At 37.9% G+C, this 12,500-nt stretch overlaps 1 protein-coding gene across 8 annotated transcripts in view; it reads right to left on the reverse strand.

Annotated features, from left to right (window-relative positions):
* The window catches only part of LOC125029988 (broad-complex core protein isoforms 1/2/3/4/5-like), an 82,381-nt gene that overhangs the window by 26,678 nt on the left and 43,203 nt on the right, over positions 1-12,500 (reverse strand). For 4 of the 8 annotated variants that reach the window (XM_047620197.1, XM_047620204.1, XM_047620213.1 and 1 more), the window contains exons 6-7: positions 9,078-9,483; positions 8,157-8,296 (exon numbers count right to left, since the gene is read on the reverse strand). The exons of 3 other annotated variants lie outside the window; for them this stretch is intronic. In XM_047620197.1, the coding sequence (XP_047476153.1) occupies positions 9,101-9,483 (383 nt within the window). In that variant the 3' untranslated portion in view covers positions 8,157-8,296; positions 9,078-9,100. Of the gene's footprint in view, positions 1-2,061; positions 8,297-9,077; positions 9,484-12,500 lie in introns of those variants that run through there. One more of the 8 variants, XM_047620237.1, reaches the window with a different exon arrangement.

Raw genomic sequence — 12,500 nt, forward strand, 5'->3', positions numbered from 1 at the left:
TGAGTGAGTGAGTGAGTGAGTGAGTGAGTGAGTGAGTGAGTGAGTGAGTGAGTGAGTGAGTGAGTGAGTGAGTGAGTGAGTGAGTGAGCATTTAACGACAAAACGAATAGTCAGTCATTCATGTTAATGGCCCATTTTACTCCCTGTCAAGGATAAAATTGTCATGCTCAGTGCCAGTAGGTATCTCATTCATTTTGGAAGCAAATGAGAAGTAACCCACTTGTAGGTTTTTCAGGTTTCACATGAACGACCTAGAAGTACTGTCAACCTGGCATCGAGCACACCAAAATTGGGGGTTTATATCTTGGATTCCAGTTCCGGCAACAAGAGCCACTGGAAGAAACGAGAAAGAGGTTTCTGGCAAGTGGAACTGATCACCAATGCATTTAGATTTCAAAAAAATACAAATGATTGCAACAAGCAAGCTTAAAGTATCCTGGTCCCATACATGACCACACATCGACCATGTGAGGACATCACCTTAGGCCCATTGATTGTCTTTTACCTATCAAGCCTCCTGTATACCGTGTCTGTCTGTCTGTCTTGCCTGATGTCTTTGTGCTTGCACACAAACATATGTCTGTCTGTCTGTCTGTCTGTCTGTCTGTCTGTCTGTCTGTCTGTCTGTCTGTCTGTCTGTCTGTCTGTCTGTCTGTCTGTCTGTCTGTATGTCTGTCTGTCTGAGTGGATAAGTTATCTAGAGGTATGTCTGTTTGTCTGTCTTTCAGTCGATCAGTCAAATCATTCAATTCAAATATTTACTCAATCACATATACGTGCACATAAATACATACATATATATATACATACATACATACACTTTAAACAAATGTCTAAATAAGATTTATGCATATATGTTTATCTAGATATATAAACTGTATAAAGAGGTAGATACGTATGGATATTTCACAAATATCTGTTTCCATGAAATATATGTATACATTTGTACAGGGCATGTAAGTATGCACATGAGTATGTATGTATGTGCACTTTCGTTGCATGCTTTACATTCACACATTTGCTCTCTTACTTTCAAAACTAAAAGTCAAGTATACAGTCCAAACTTTAAGAAAAATTACTAAGTAATTATACTATGTATGGAAATAACACCGCATGAAATCGTTTATAAACAAATGAGTCTAACTGGTGATCAGACCAGGTCTTGCACAGAGAGAGGATTTGGCACGGCCACAATAAGAAAATAAAAAGGTCTTAGATTCAGGTACAAAAAAAATTGGGTAAATAATCCTTGGCACGAAATTCTAGAAGAAGCCTTCGGCTCAAGAAAGACACATCTAAATTCATTAATAAATAAGAATATCACATCAAAAATGTCTTTCACTACATTACTTCTCACATCCCAGCCCTATTGCCACCTAAATCCAGGCAGATCTTGTCCATTGTAAAACTTTCTTTACCACAAAGCAGTTAACATACACATTCCCTCTTGACACCCCAAAAATAAAATCATAATTCAAATGACACTTTGCATACTTCTGAATAACAGTAAAAATCCCTGAGTGTTTTCGAGGGGCAACTGAACACATGTATACACATTTGCATATACAAATTTTTCATTTTGTAAATAACAAATATGGAATACAAATATATCGACAATGAATGTCTGTATGAGTTTGAGACACATTGCATATGCAAATGCAAGTAAAATGGCAAGTACATATACAAATGTGTATGTATATATTAATGCTGATACACAAGCATATGCATGTAAATAAACAAATGTGGATGTGCATTTGTATGTATATGTGTGCGCGCGTGTGCGCGTGTGCATTTGTATGATTGAGTGAGAGAGAGAGAGAGAGAGAGAGAGAGAGAGAGAGAGAGAGAGAGAGAGAGAGAGAGAGAGAGAGAGAGAGAGAGAGAGAGAGAGAGAGAGGGAGAGGGAGAGGGAGAGGGAGAGGGAGAGGGAGAGGGAGAGGGAGAGGGAGAGGGAGAGGGAGAGGGAGAGAGGGGGGGAGAGAGAGAGAGAGAGAGAGAGAGAGAGAGAGAGAGAGAGAGAGAGAGAGAGAGAGAGAGAGAGAGAGAGAGAGAGAGAGAGAGAGAGAGAGAGAGAGAGGGTGCATGCATGTATGTCAGTAATTATGGGTGTAGGTGTGGAAGTGGGTGTATATCTGCATATATGCGTGCATATCCATGTGCATGTCCATTTATACATATGTCCATGCGCAGTGTGTACCAATGAACATTTAAATAAGTATGCATGTCTGTACATGTATACACTGGAGTGTGCTTCTGAATATGTATGTATTACTGCTTATTTGCATATTTATATTTATACATTCAAGCACATGTAATTATTGATTACTAGTTTAGCTGCCAAACAATGTTAGTGTGTGCCAGAATTTACAACTGAGTGGGTGGACAACAGGGTAGGGGGGTCATTATATCAGATGCTTGCAAAACTCCAGACACATTAGACACGTAACTAAATCTATTTGCACATAAAACATCCAATATCTTTAAAACTAACATTATGACAAAAAATTTGTACATGCGTTAAGACAGATGCTGAAATCGACATTTAGTAAAACAAATTAGCCAAAAAATATCTGAGTTTACATTATTTGAACTAGAAATCACTGGTCTGTCTCTAAAAAAAAAAAACCCTTATTGCCTTTGGAACAAGGGAGAGGAGTATCCCACAAGAGTTGAACACCATAAATATGTGTCATCAATTCCCTGAATAATAGCACAGGCAATGCATATGGCCTCCTTCTTGATGAACTTTAACCCTTGACCTTACATAGCTATTTAAGAGATGTGTCCTTTTCACTCTTGACACAAAACGCCGACACATCAGCATCCATCACAAAATAAAGATAAAAAAAAAAGAGAAAAAAAAAAAGAAAAAAAAAACTATCAGAAAGAGGTCCAAATGTAGCAATTGCATGGAGCCAAGCTTGTAGCACAGTGTTATATCAGTTTGTACTATGGATAGCCAGCTTTACATGGGCAAGCCGCAGCAGGGTTCTATCCGTACTCTTGAGCTCCGTGATCCTGACTGACCTGATACATTCTTTTCCTAACATCACCTAACTTGCAGAACTTATCATCAGACATATGGAACACGGACCAACTTTGTGAACCAAATTTACCTGACACATGCTATTGCTTTACAAAAACTGACTTGGATGATCTGTACATTGTAACGTGCATGAATTAAGGCTCACGGATCACGGATTCAGATAGCTGGGTTCTGTCTCCCTGCAGCGAGCCTTACGTACACAGATGAGAAATATGTCTTTATAAATATCAATAAACATAATTACAGTAATGATACACATCTGAGAAATATAGACTCTGAAAATAAAAAACCTGTACACATGATATAGTGGGCAACAAGGGCTGGAGAGCCAAATAACTGTGGTAAGATATCTCCCATTTACAAAAAATATAAAACAAAGTTGGGAGAAAATATAACTGGATATTTAAAAACTATATTGGTTATCTTCTCTCCATCCCTTGTTAGTGTTAACCCATTATATCACTTTGGTAACCTGTAATAGGACCTGTAAAAATTTGCTGTGGCTATGTTGCACCTCCGAAGAGGCACTATTCCCTGGTTTGTGAGGTGAGTTGAGAGTTACAGAGGCCGGAGAGAAGGGAGCTAAAGGTTCATGGGGAGGCTGATAATAGCCCTTATTATCTCTTTTTAAGTTTCACATTCATGACATAATGCATCTCATCCAAGTAACTTCATTTCCGTCTTTTAAAACAGTCAACATGATTAGCCGAGTCAAGCACCCATACATACCCTGGATTTGTAACAAATATCAATAGTTGTACTTAGTTTAGTCATGGGATGGGGTTAAAATATGATATATATTATAGTGGATAATCAGTCTGTATACTAAAATTAACATCCACTAATATGCTAATCTCTCGGAAAGTTCATCTGACGAAGGCACTTGGACAACACCAAAACGAGGCTGAATCAGTCTTTGTTCAACTTGTCTATTCCTCCCACTACAGGAAACATATGTTGACACATATCTTCTGCACATAACAACTGGTAACTGCAGTGTCAGTATCATCCCCTATTATTTTCTTAATAGTAATCTATGAGAAACAAAACTCTTCAATTACCACTCTTGTTTGTTGTGTGCAAAAACAGAACATCATGTTTCCTGCTGTGTTCAGCTCCCTCCTACCCCGGCTTGGGTATAACAACCTGATGAGCAACCTGATTGATTTGGTATGGGCTTTGATGAAGGATTCAATATTTGACTTATGGCTAAAATGGTAGGTAGTGAGCAGCATGACCACCCTATATATACCTTAAGAGAAAGGTATCAGAACTTCTCAGAAGGCAAATACATAAAATGGCCATACTTTGATTTCTACCATACCATAGATACTGGGTGCATTCAGAAAGCATGAGATACTTTCAACTCTAAACAACTCTTGGTAGATGTATAAGGTATTATTTAACATCCAGGAACCTTAGACTAAGGCCCTGAGCAAAGTTAGAGTGCAAACATCTCATTCTTCTGGAGCATGGCTACTGTCCTTAAGTTAAGCACAACTGTTCTGGGGCTGGGCAACAACTGGTCGGCTAGCACTATGCGTCACAACTAGCAAGGGTGTGGGGTCATAACAGTGGGCCCAAGTCAATATGGGAGACATTTCCATTTCATATAGATAGACCTTAACAAATGAGAGCTTCCAAGTTTGATCGCATTCTTTTCTATAAACATTTGGAAAGGCTCTAATTGTGTGGGACTAAATCAAATGGTGGCTCCAATATATTCCTTGGATAACAAAAAGTAGGCAATGAACATGGATTTAACAGGTGCAGAAAAAACTATTAAACATTCCTTAGCATAATGCACTCACATTTCCTTAAAAGTGGAGATCTCTCCAAAAATGATATGTAAAAATCTGCACTATGGAACAAATTGCACATTATAATGTTAATTGTTCTGTTGATAAAAAGAAAAGACAATTTTTGATGCTTCAAAAAGACCTCCAAATATCATTAACCTACATTAACAAACTACATCACTATAAGGACATGGTTTCAAATAAAGATAATAAGGACAACATATACCAAAAAAATAGAAATAAATATAACTTAACTTCATACTAAAAATACACTGTAATTGAATGTAATCCATTTATACATAAATCCTTACCACTTACTCCACCTTAAACCTTTTATCAATGTAAGTACCATACACCACACATAAGAAATCTTTAACATTACACATACACTAGACACAATATACACAAATTGGCACAAAAAGTGGATACATCCTTGCATCCAAAATTTTTAATAAATTACATATATGAAAAATAAAGGGAATCACAAAAATAGTTTCCAACCAAACCTTTTTTCTGAAATCTTGTATATTACTAAATGGCAAGCATGACCATCTCCTTCAGCCTTATTAAGTACATCATAATTCTCCAGTATAAGAGGACATTACTATATATGGGCTGCAACTTGTAGGCAGTCTTAGACGCCTCCTTGAACAGCCAAATATAACCCTGTGTTGTTTGGTTGGAGGTTTTAAACCATCCAAGCAACTGAGAAAAATATTAATTTCTATAATTTCATTCTGTTACTTACTTTGAGTATTATCTAAATTTATTCAATTCTTGAAAGAAACTGATGTTTGTGAAACCAATGATCTGACTGTCAACTTTTCTGACCTCAGATGGTTGATTCCCATTTACACTGGGTATATGTTACTCTAACGATAAGAGTATGAAATACAAACATAAAAAAGGGGAGGAAAAAAGAAGGAATATGTCTTACAAAATAAAGTCGTCGCTCAAAGAGGTAGTCATACTTGCTGATATGGAAACAAGAGACACAGTGAGGAAGGGGGAAGGGGTTTTGAGCAATGGGTAACACTGGGTGTGAGCGTCTCATGCATATCGCTGTACAAGCCTCGTCCTCACTGATTGTTCATCACATGATTTCATTCCATCTGGAATGTCTCTGATTCAAGAGAGCTTATTGTCAATGATTGTGTTCAAAAAACTCTTAAATTTGGGGAACTTATGATAAAGCCGTTAAACTGATTAAAAATATACTGGATTGTCCAATTAGTTATGAGCAAACAGCATCACTTACCAACATGATCCAGAAAACATTTCTTGAACACAACCAGTACCTCCCCATCACGGTGACTTTACAACTAAACTCTCTCAGAGGAGGTATGCTTTTATCACTTAACAACTTCCTTCAACAGAGCATAGCATTAGGCTATACCCGTTGAACATTAATATCTACCTGTCATGGAAATGCTCACAGAACTCTGCTCCTTCTGCTGTCACTATCCTCAGATCAAATAACCAACGGAAATATATACTGTCATGGTTGTTACAATTGGCACTGGCATAGTCATCATTGAATATATGGTCTTTTAAACAACTTTTAAATTATAACAAGCCTTTACCTATAAAACACTGCCTGCAATACAAATATATATATATATGTATATATAGAATAATAAAAAATAATGTGCTCCCTAGTCAATGATTATATCTCTGCAGATAATGACAATCTACCAAAATACAACCTGCATGTGAGTAAATATGTATGTAACTGGAGAGAAACTGGAGGTAGCGCCGAAGAAAAGGGAGGGAGGTAGGTAGTACTTTTGTCTTTGTTACTATGTACCAATATTTTTTTTACGGATTCTCACTGGTTACTGAAAGTGAGTATAAAAATGTGTTAATGCCTATGTGCCTACATATAGCTCCTTTTGCATTTAGTCAAGAAAAAAAAAATTATATAAAATAATTACAAATAAAGCAAATGCTTCTATAACCAAAAAATGTATGTTTCAGCACATAGACACCACTTGTGACTATGCCAAGTTTGCCAAAATACAGGAAGAGAAGCGTTGGCTAGCTGGACTTTGAGAAGAGCAATACTTTTGCTGGGGGTAATCCCACTGAACACTAACAACCACTTGATTAATTTGTTGAGGTATTTCAAAATCTCACAAACAACAGCTACCTCTATAGTCATACACATGAACATACTGGTTAGGTATTGTCGTAGCCTTTGGAAGACATAGAAGTTATGAATTAAGTGGCACAGAATCTTTGCACTGGAGATAATGTGATTTTCTACTTTGTTTGTACACTTTAGGAGTCTGCATAATCTAAGTCTCAAAAGCAGGTGTCCCTGACATCACATCATCTCAAACTTGCACAAATTTCTTGGAAGTAAAAGATACTGATTGCCCAATGCTTCCAAATATTGATAAGTGTTACTTATTTCCTGATCATTAGCTAATGGAAGAGAAGAAAGTTAATTTTCTTTTTGGCACAAATTAGGTACAAGAGGAAATACAGGGGTACAAAATTCTTCCCAGTTACACTGGTTTCGAGAAAATAAAAGAGGTTCATTGTAAAGCATCTGTTTCAAGGTAATCAAATGCAGCTGGCTTCCTGTAGCATTTCTACTGACAAAGGAGCTGCACTGATTCCCTAACAACTTAGTTAATTAGTCTAAGAAGTGGTAAAAGGTCCACATATTCATTACAGACACACTGGAAACACCAACCATCCACTCACCATGAACCAACACATTACCAATACTCAATACTCATATGGGCTATTCTCCTTGTATGCCATCCAAAGCTGTGACACTTATGTACCTTTCTAACTATATATACTGTAAAGTTGAGCACTTATGTTATTACTTTATGCCTGAGAATGAAAACTGAGGGCATTGCAAAGACTTGGTCAGCTTAAAATAGCTGAAAATCTAAGTTACAAATGATCAGCCTCTTTGGGGGTTGTGTACTTGGTCCAGCTATTTATAAGCCGTGCTAGGGTGAAACATTACCCTTGAACAATCTGTTACTCAACAGACATAACAACTTTGGATTAAATGCTTCAAAATAGCCAACCAAGATACACTTCTTGATATGTTTCTGCTGAGTTAGAGCAGTAGGGCCTGAATCCTCCTGCAGTCTAACACACACAGAGATCAGGTGAGGTTCTTACTCGGACGTAGTGTCCTTGGTTCCCTGATCATTTTCATCATTGACGTACTGCTCCATGGTGTAGTTGCGGTTTCGTTTAAGAGGCGCCCCATGATGAGTCACCTGATGGCGACGCAAGTACCACTTGTTTTTGCATTTTTTGTGGCACAAGTCGCACTCCACCCCCTCGCCCTTGGTGTGAATATTGATAATGTGCTGTTTCAGATTGAATTTGTTGCTGAAGACGCGGTTACATATGGGACAGATGCCTGGCTGACGGCTGTTCCAAAGCTTGGGAACGCATGTCCGCACCAGATATTCAGCGTCTGCAAGGGAAGAAGAAATGTCCTCTCAGTATGGCTGTCTCTGGGGACATCCAAGTCCACTTAGCTTACTTAAGGGAGTTATAGCTATCAGGATTCTCTGATCAGGGGAACGACAGGTGGACAAATGGAGTTTTGTTTGAATTTAAATCAGAAGGCTTCCTTTTCTAGCCTCTAACCCATGGTTAATTCATTCCTTACCATGAATGCCCCATATTTCTGCCAATTAACCTCCTGAAAGTGACATTAATAATTTTAGCCAATGAAATACTATCTTAGCAAATTAATTTTAAATCTAGCCAATTAATAAGTTATGATGAGGAAGGAGCCTACTCAACCTTCCATAGACTGGGTAAAGGACTGAAGAGATTGTCAGTAACTATTGAGAGTCTACAAGAACACTACTTGGACAGGGTCATGCTTAGTAGAGTCTGGCTACATGCTACTTGTTATTTACGGGACAACTTGGGGAAGCTCATGTCATTGAGGACCATTTATTAATGTTGGGTGTCAGATCTCAAAAAATTATATCAAATAAATAAATAAATAAAAATAGTTAACAAAAAAAAAAAAAAAAAAAAATTAGGAAAGATCTATGTATTTTTAGGAGTCCACATCCCAAGAATTTTGTCCATGTCCACCTGTTGTTGTCTTGTATCATAGCCCAAATGTAACTGACAGGACATTTTTCTGTAACAGATGTTTCATCTCGTTTTATGAGACTAGTATTTATACCCTTTTGAACCATCTGTATATCATTTCAATCTTCAACTGCAGAACATACTATAGAAATTAAGGAGGGGCAATTCAGCACATGCGATCCATTTGTTTCTTTGTGAAGACCTCTTGTGGCTGGGTTGTCTCCGTTTGATGGCTGGTGGGTGCTAGCGCTAGGCTTAAGTCGTTGGCCAAATCCTTGCTAGGCAGTTGATTTGCCAAAGTGTTGACAGACTTGGAGTCAGCACTGCCTTTGGAGCGTCGGAGGGGAGCACCATGTGCAGTCACATGATGTTTGCGCAAGTACCACTTGTTCTTGACAACCTTGTGGCACATCTCACACTCAATCCCCTCCCCTACTGTGTGCACGTTCACTATGTGTTGTTTCAGGTTAAACGAGTTACTGAAAGTTTTCCAGCAAAACGGACAGAGGCGGGGTTGCATGCAGCGCCACCTTTGGCGAGCGGGGGCATCTGGAACAGAGCAAAAGATGGCATTAACCTGGGCCCTTCAAAGTGCTGCTGCCAAATGCCCCCACTCAGCCAACTGTTCGCAGGTCTTTCTTACAAGGATCTCAAGGCTCGCTGATTTTTCAATTGATTGTTTGTTAGAATAAGGTACATACCTGGCAATGTTCTTATCAAAGACTATGTTCAGTCTAAATTATAGTCTTCCAATAGTAGTATTTCTATTTTTCTTAAATCCATTATACTATACAAAGAATCCACTATAAATACTCGCAAATTTCAATCTAGTAATCTGGTCCTGTGACAAAGGGGTGAAATACATTCAACTTAAACTTAAGGAAATCACTACTTATAAATATACTAGGCAGCTTAAGTTTCAAAGTACACAAAAAGCCAATCTAAGTGAAGAGAAACTTGAAAATAAAATGGGCATGCCAAAAATGATTTCCACGTTTCTGTTTGACAAACCTTGGAAAGAAATACAAAATACAAACTTCTACATTTCATATTACTGTCAGGAGCATAGATTATATATTCAGAGTCAACACCAATATAACCCCCAATTTCCATCACAACTACAAGAAATACCAACAGTCCATTACCAATTGATCCAATACAAACTCCTACACATGCAGCTGTAACTCCATTCATACTTTTACCCTTTCACACACTTCAGAACTAATCAAGATCAAAGTCAATCTAACAACACCAAGTTCCTGCAAGTTCATGTTCTCTAAGGAGGACCAATACCCAGCACCTCATCATGTCATTTTGCTTCATTGTTATTCTAATGCTTTTCTAATTTGGAAAACTGTCATTGTGAGCTTTTATATGTAGTATTAAAATTGGTAACATACATTTTTTCATCCACAAAAAATATCAGTAAGAAAATAATACAACTATTTTCCTAATTAACTATCTCATTATTAGCAATCATTTTGTAGTTCCTGTACAGGCAGAGAAAGGGGGGAAGGGGAAGGGGAGGGGGGGAGGGGGGGGAGGGAGGGAGGGAGGGAGGGAGGGAGGGAGGGAGGGAGGGAGGGAGGGAGGGAGGGAGGGAGGGAGAGAGGGAGAGGGAGAGGGGGAAAAAGAGAGAGAGAGAGAGAGAGAGAGAGAGAGAGAGAGAGAGAGAGAGAGAGAGAGAGAGAGAGAGAGAGAGAGAGAGAGAGAAACCGAGCCTGTTAATATTTTTTTCACGAATTGGTTAAAAGTAATTGTGGATGGCTGAGGGAAAAGGACCTGAATATGAATATTAGGACCTAAATAATAATAATAACCCACATAACCAATGCATAGCTCACCCCCCTATACTTTTAGCATATTATTCATGGTATAAAAAACAAGGTTTATGTACATATTATAAAAGCAGTATTTCATCACACTATCTGTAAAATTTGAGTAAAAAATTTAAGATTCAAATTTATATATATATATATAATATATATCACTACCCCCCCCCCCCCCCACACAAAAAAGAAACCTCTAAACAAAATAAAACAAGTGATAATATTTTGCAACTAAGGCATATCAGAGAACTAGGGATTTGGGTCTGCACAAGGCAAGTGGTAAATTTTGATGTATACTATATAAGCCCACCTACAGAGCCTCAGTTTTGGCTCATTCCTAGTTCAAATGAGCTTCTTTTTTACTGTATAAATTTGGCCTCTTATAAGTACCAATGCCTGCCACAATATATTAGTAAGTTATGCAATAAAGATAAAATATATAGGTAAGTACATGGAATTCAAGCATAAAATACCCTTGCTGGTTTTACTTTTCAATATAAATGAGTAGTAGGATTTATATCACAAAAAAAAATAATAAATAAAATGGTGAATGCAATTCCTCACATACATTTTCAATACAATTTCACTTAGTTAGCATTTGAAGAAGAGGATGCCTAACATCTCGTTGCAATCTGAATAGGGGAAATTAGTGTTTGCAAGAATAAAATTTTGGTTCCTTGCTAATCTTACATTAAGAAAACTGATATCTAATGAATATTGGATTTTGACTGCTGATTGGTAAAAAACAAAATCCCCTTTCAAAAATATAATCTTGCAAACACTATCTTACCTTTTCTATTATATTATCCCTCTCTATGTACTAAAGGTAAGCAAAACTCATTTTGGAAAATATGCTTCTCCTCTCTCTTTTTTTTATCAGTTAAGTAAAAAAGTAACTTAAGACAAGAAAGAGTTCATTCTGTTAAGGATTCAGGGATCAAGCAGTGGTAAATCTCTGAAGAAATGTTCATTTTTTATGAATTCAACCACACTCTAAGTTCTAATATATTCATGATGGCATTTAACAGCAAAACATGTAATGTCTCACATTCAATGACTTTATGAGAGACCAAAAGAATGTCACAATACTGATAGATATTTTGCACAGGAAAAGGCATAGTGTTGAAGATCTGCATAGTCCACTTCCACATTCACTACTACGCAATGTGTGAACTGCTAGATTCCATTCTTGCACCTAAAATACCTTCCACTAGTAAATAAATGTGTATTTCCAGGTACACGAGTCAAAAGTGGCAGTTCAAATGTTGGCAATGCTGAGGAATGAACATTGAAGAGGACGAGTATGTATGCAACATACCTATTATATCTGAAAGTGGATATCCTTCACAAAGTTCAGTACAGTAATACACACACTCAAAGAAAGTATGGCATGGAAGCAAAATTTGGGTTTTGGAACTGGGAGCATGAAGTGTTTATGGCAATTACAATTAATATGCTGTGAATGAGTGAATGAGGGGGGAGGGGGAGGGGAGAGACAGAGAGAGAGACAGAGGGAGACAGAGGGAGAGCGGGAGGGAGACAGGGAAGGAGAGAGAGTGAGAGAGGGAAGGAGAGAGAGTGAGAGGGAAGGAGGCAGAGAGAGAGAGTGAAGGAGAGAGAGAGAGAGAGAGAGAGAGAGAGAGAGAGAGAGAGAGAGAGAGAGAGAGAGAGAGAGAGAGAGAGAGAGAGAGAGAGAGAGAGAGAGAGAGAGAGAGAGGGGGGGGGGGGGGGGGGGGG

Source organism: Penaeus chinensis, chromosome 2 (assembly GCF_019202785.1).
Source record: "Penaeus chinensis breed Huanghai No. 1 chromosome 2, ASM1920278v2, whole genome shotgun sequence".
Taxonomy (NCBI): domain Eukaryota; kingdom Metazoa; phylum Arthropoda; class Malacostraca; order Decapoda; family Penaeidae; genus Penaeus; species Penaeus chinensis.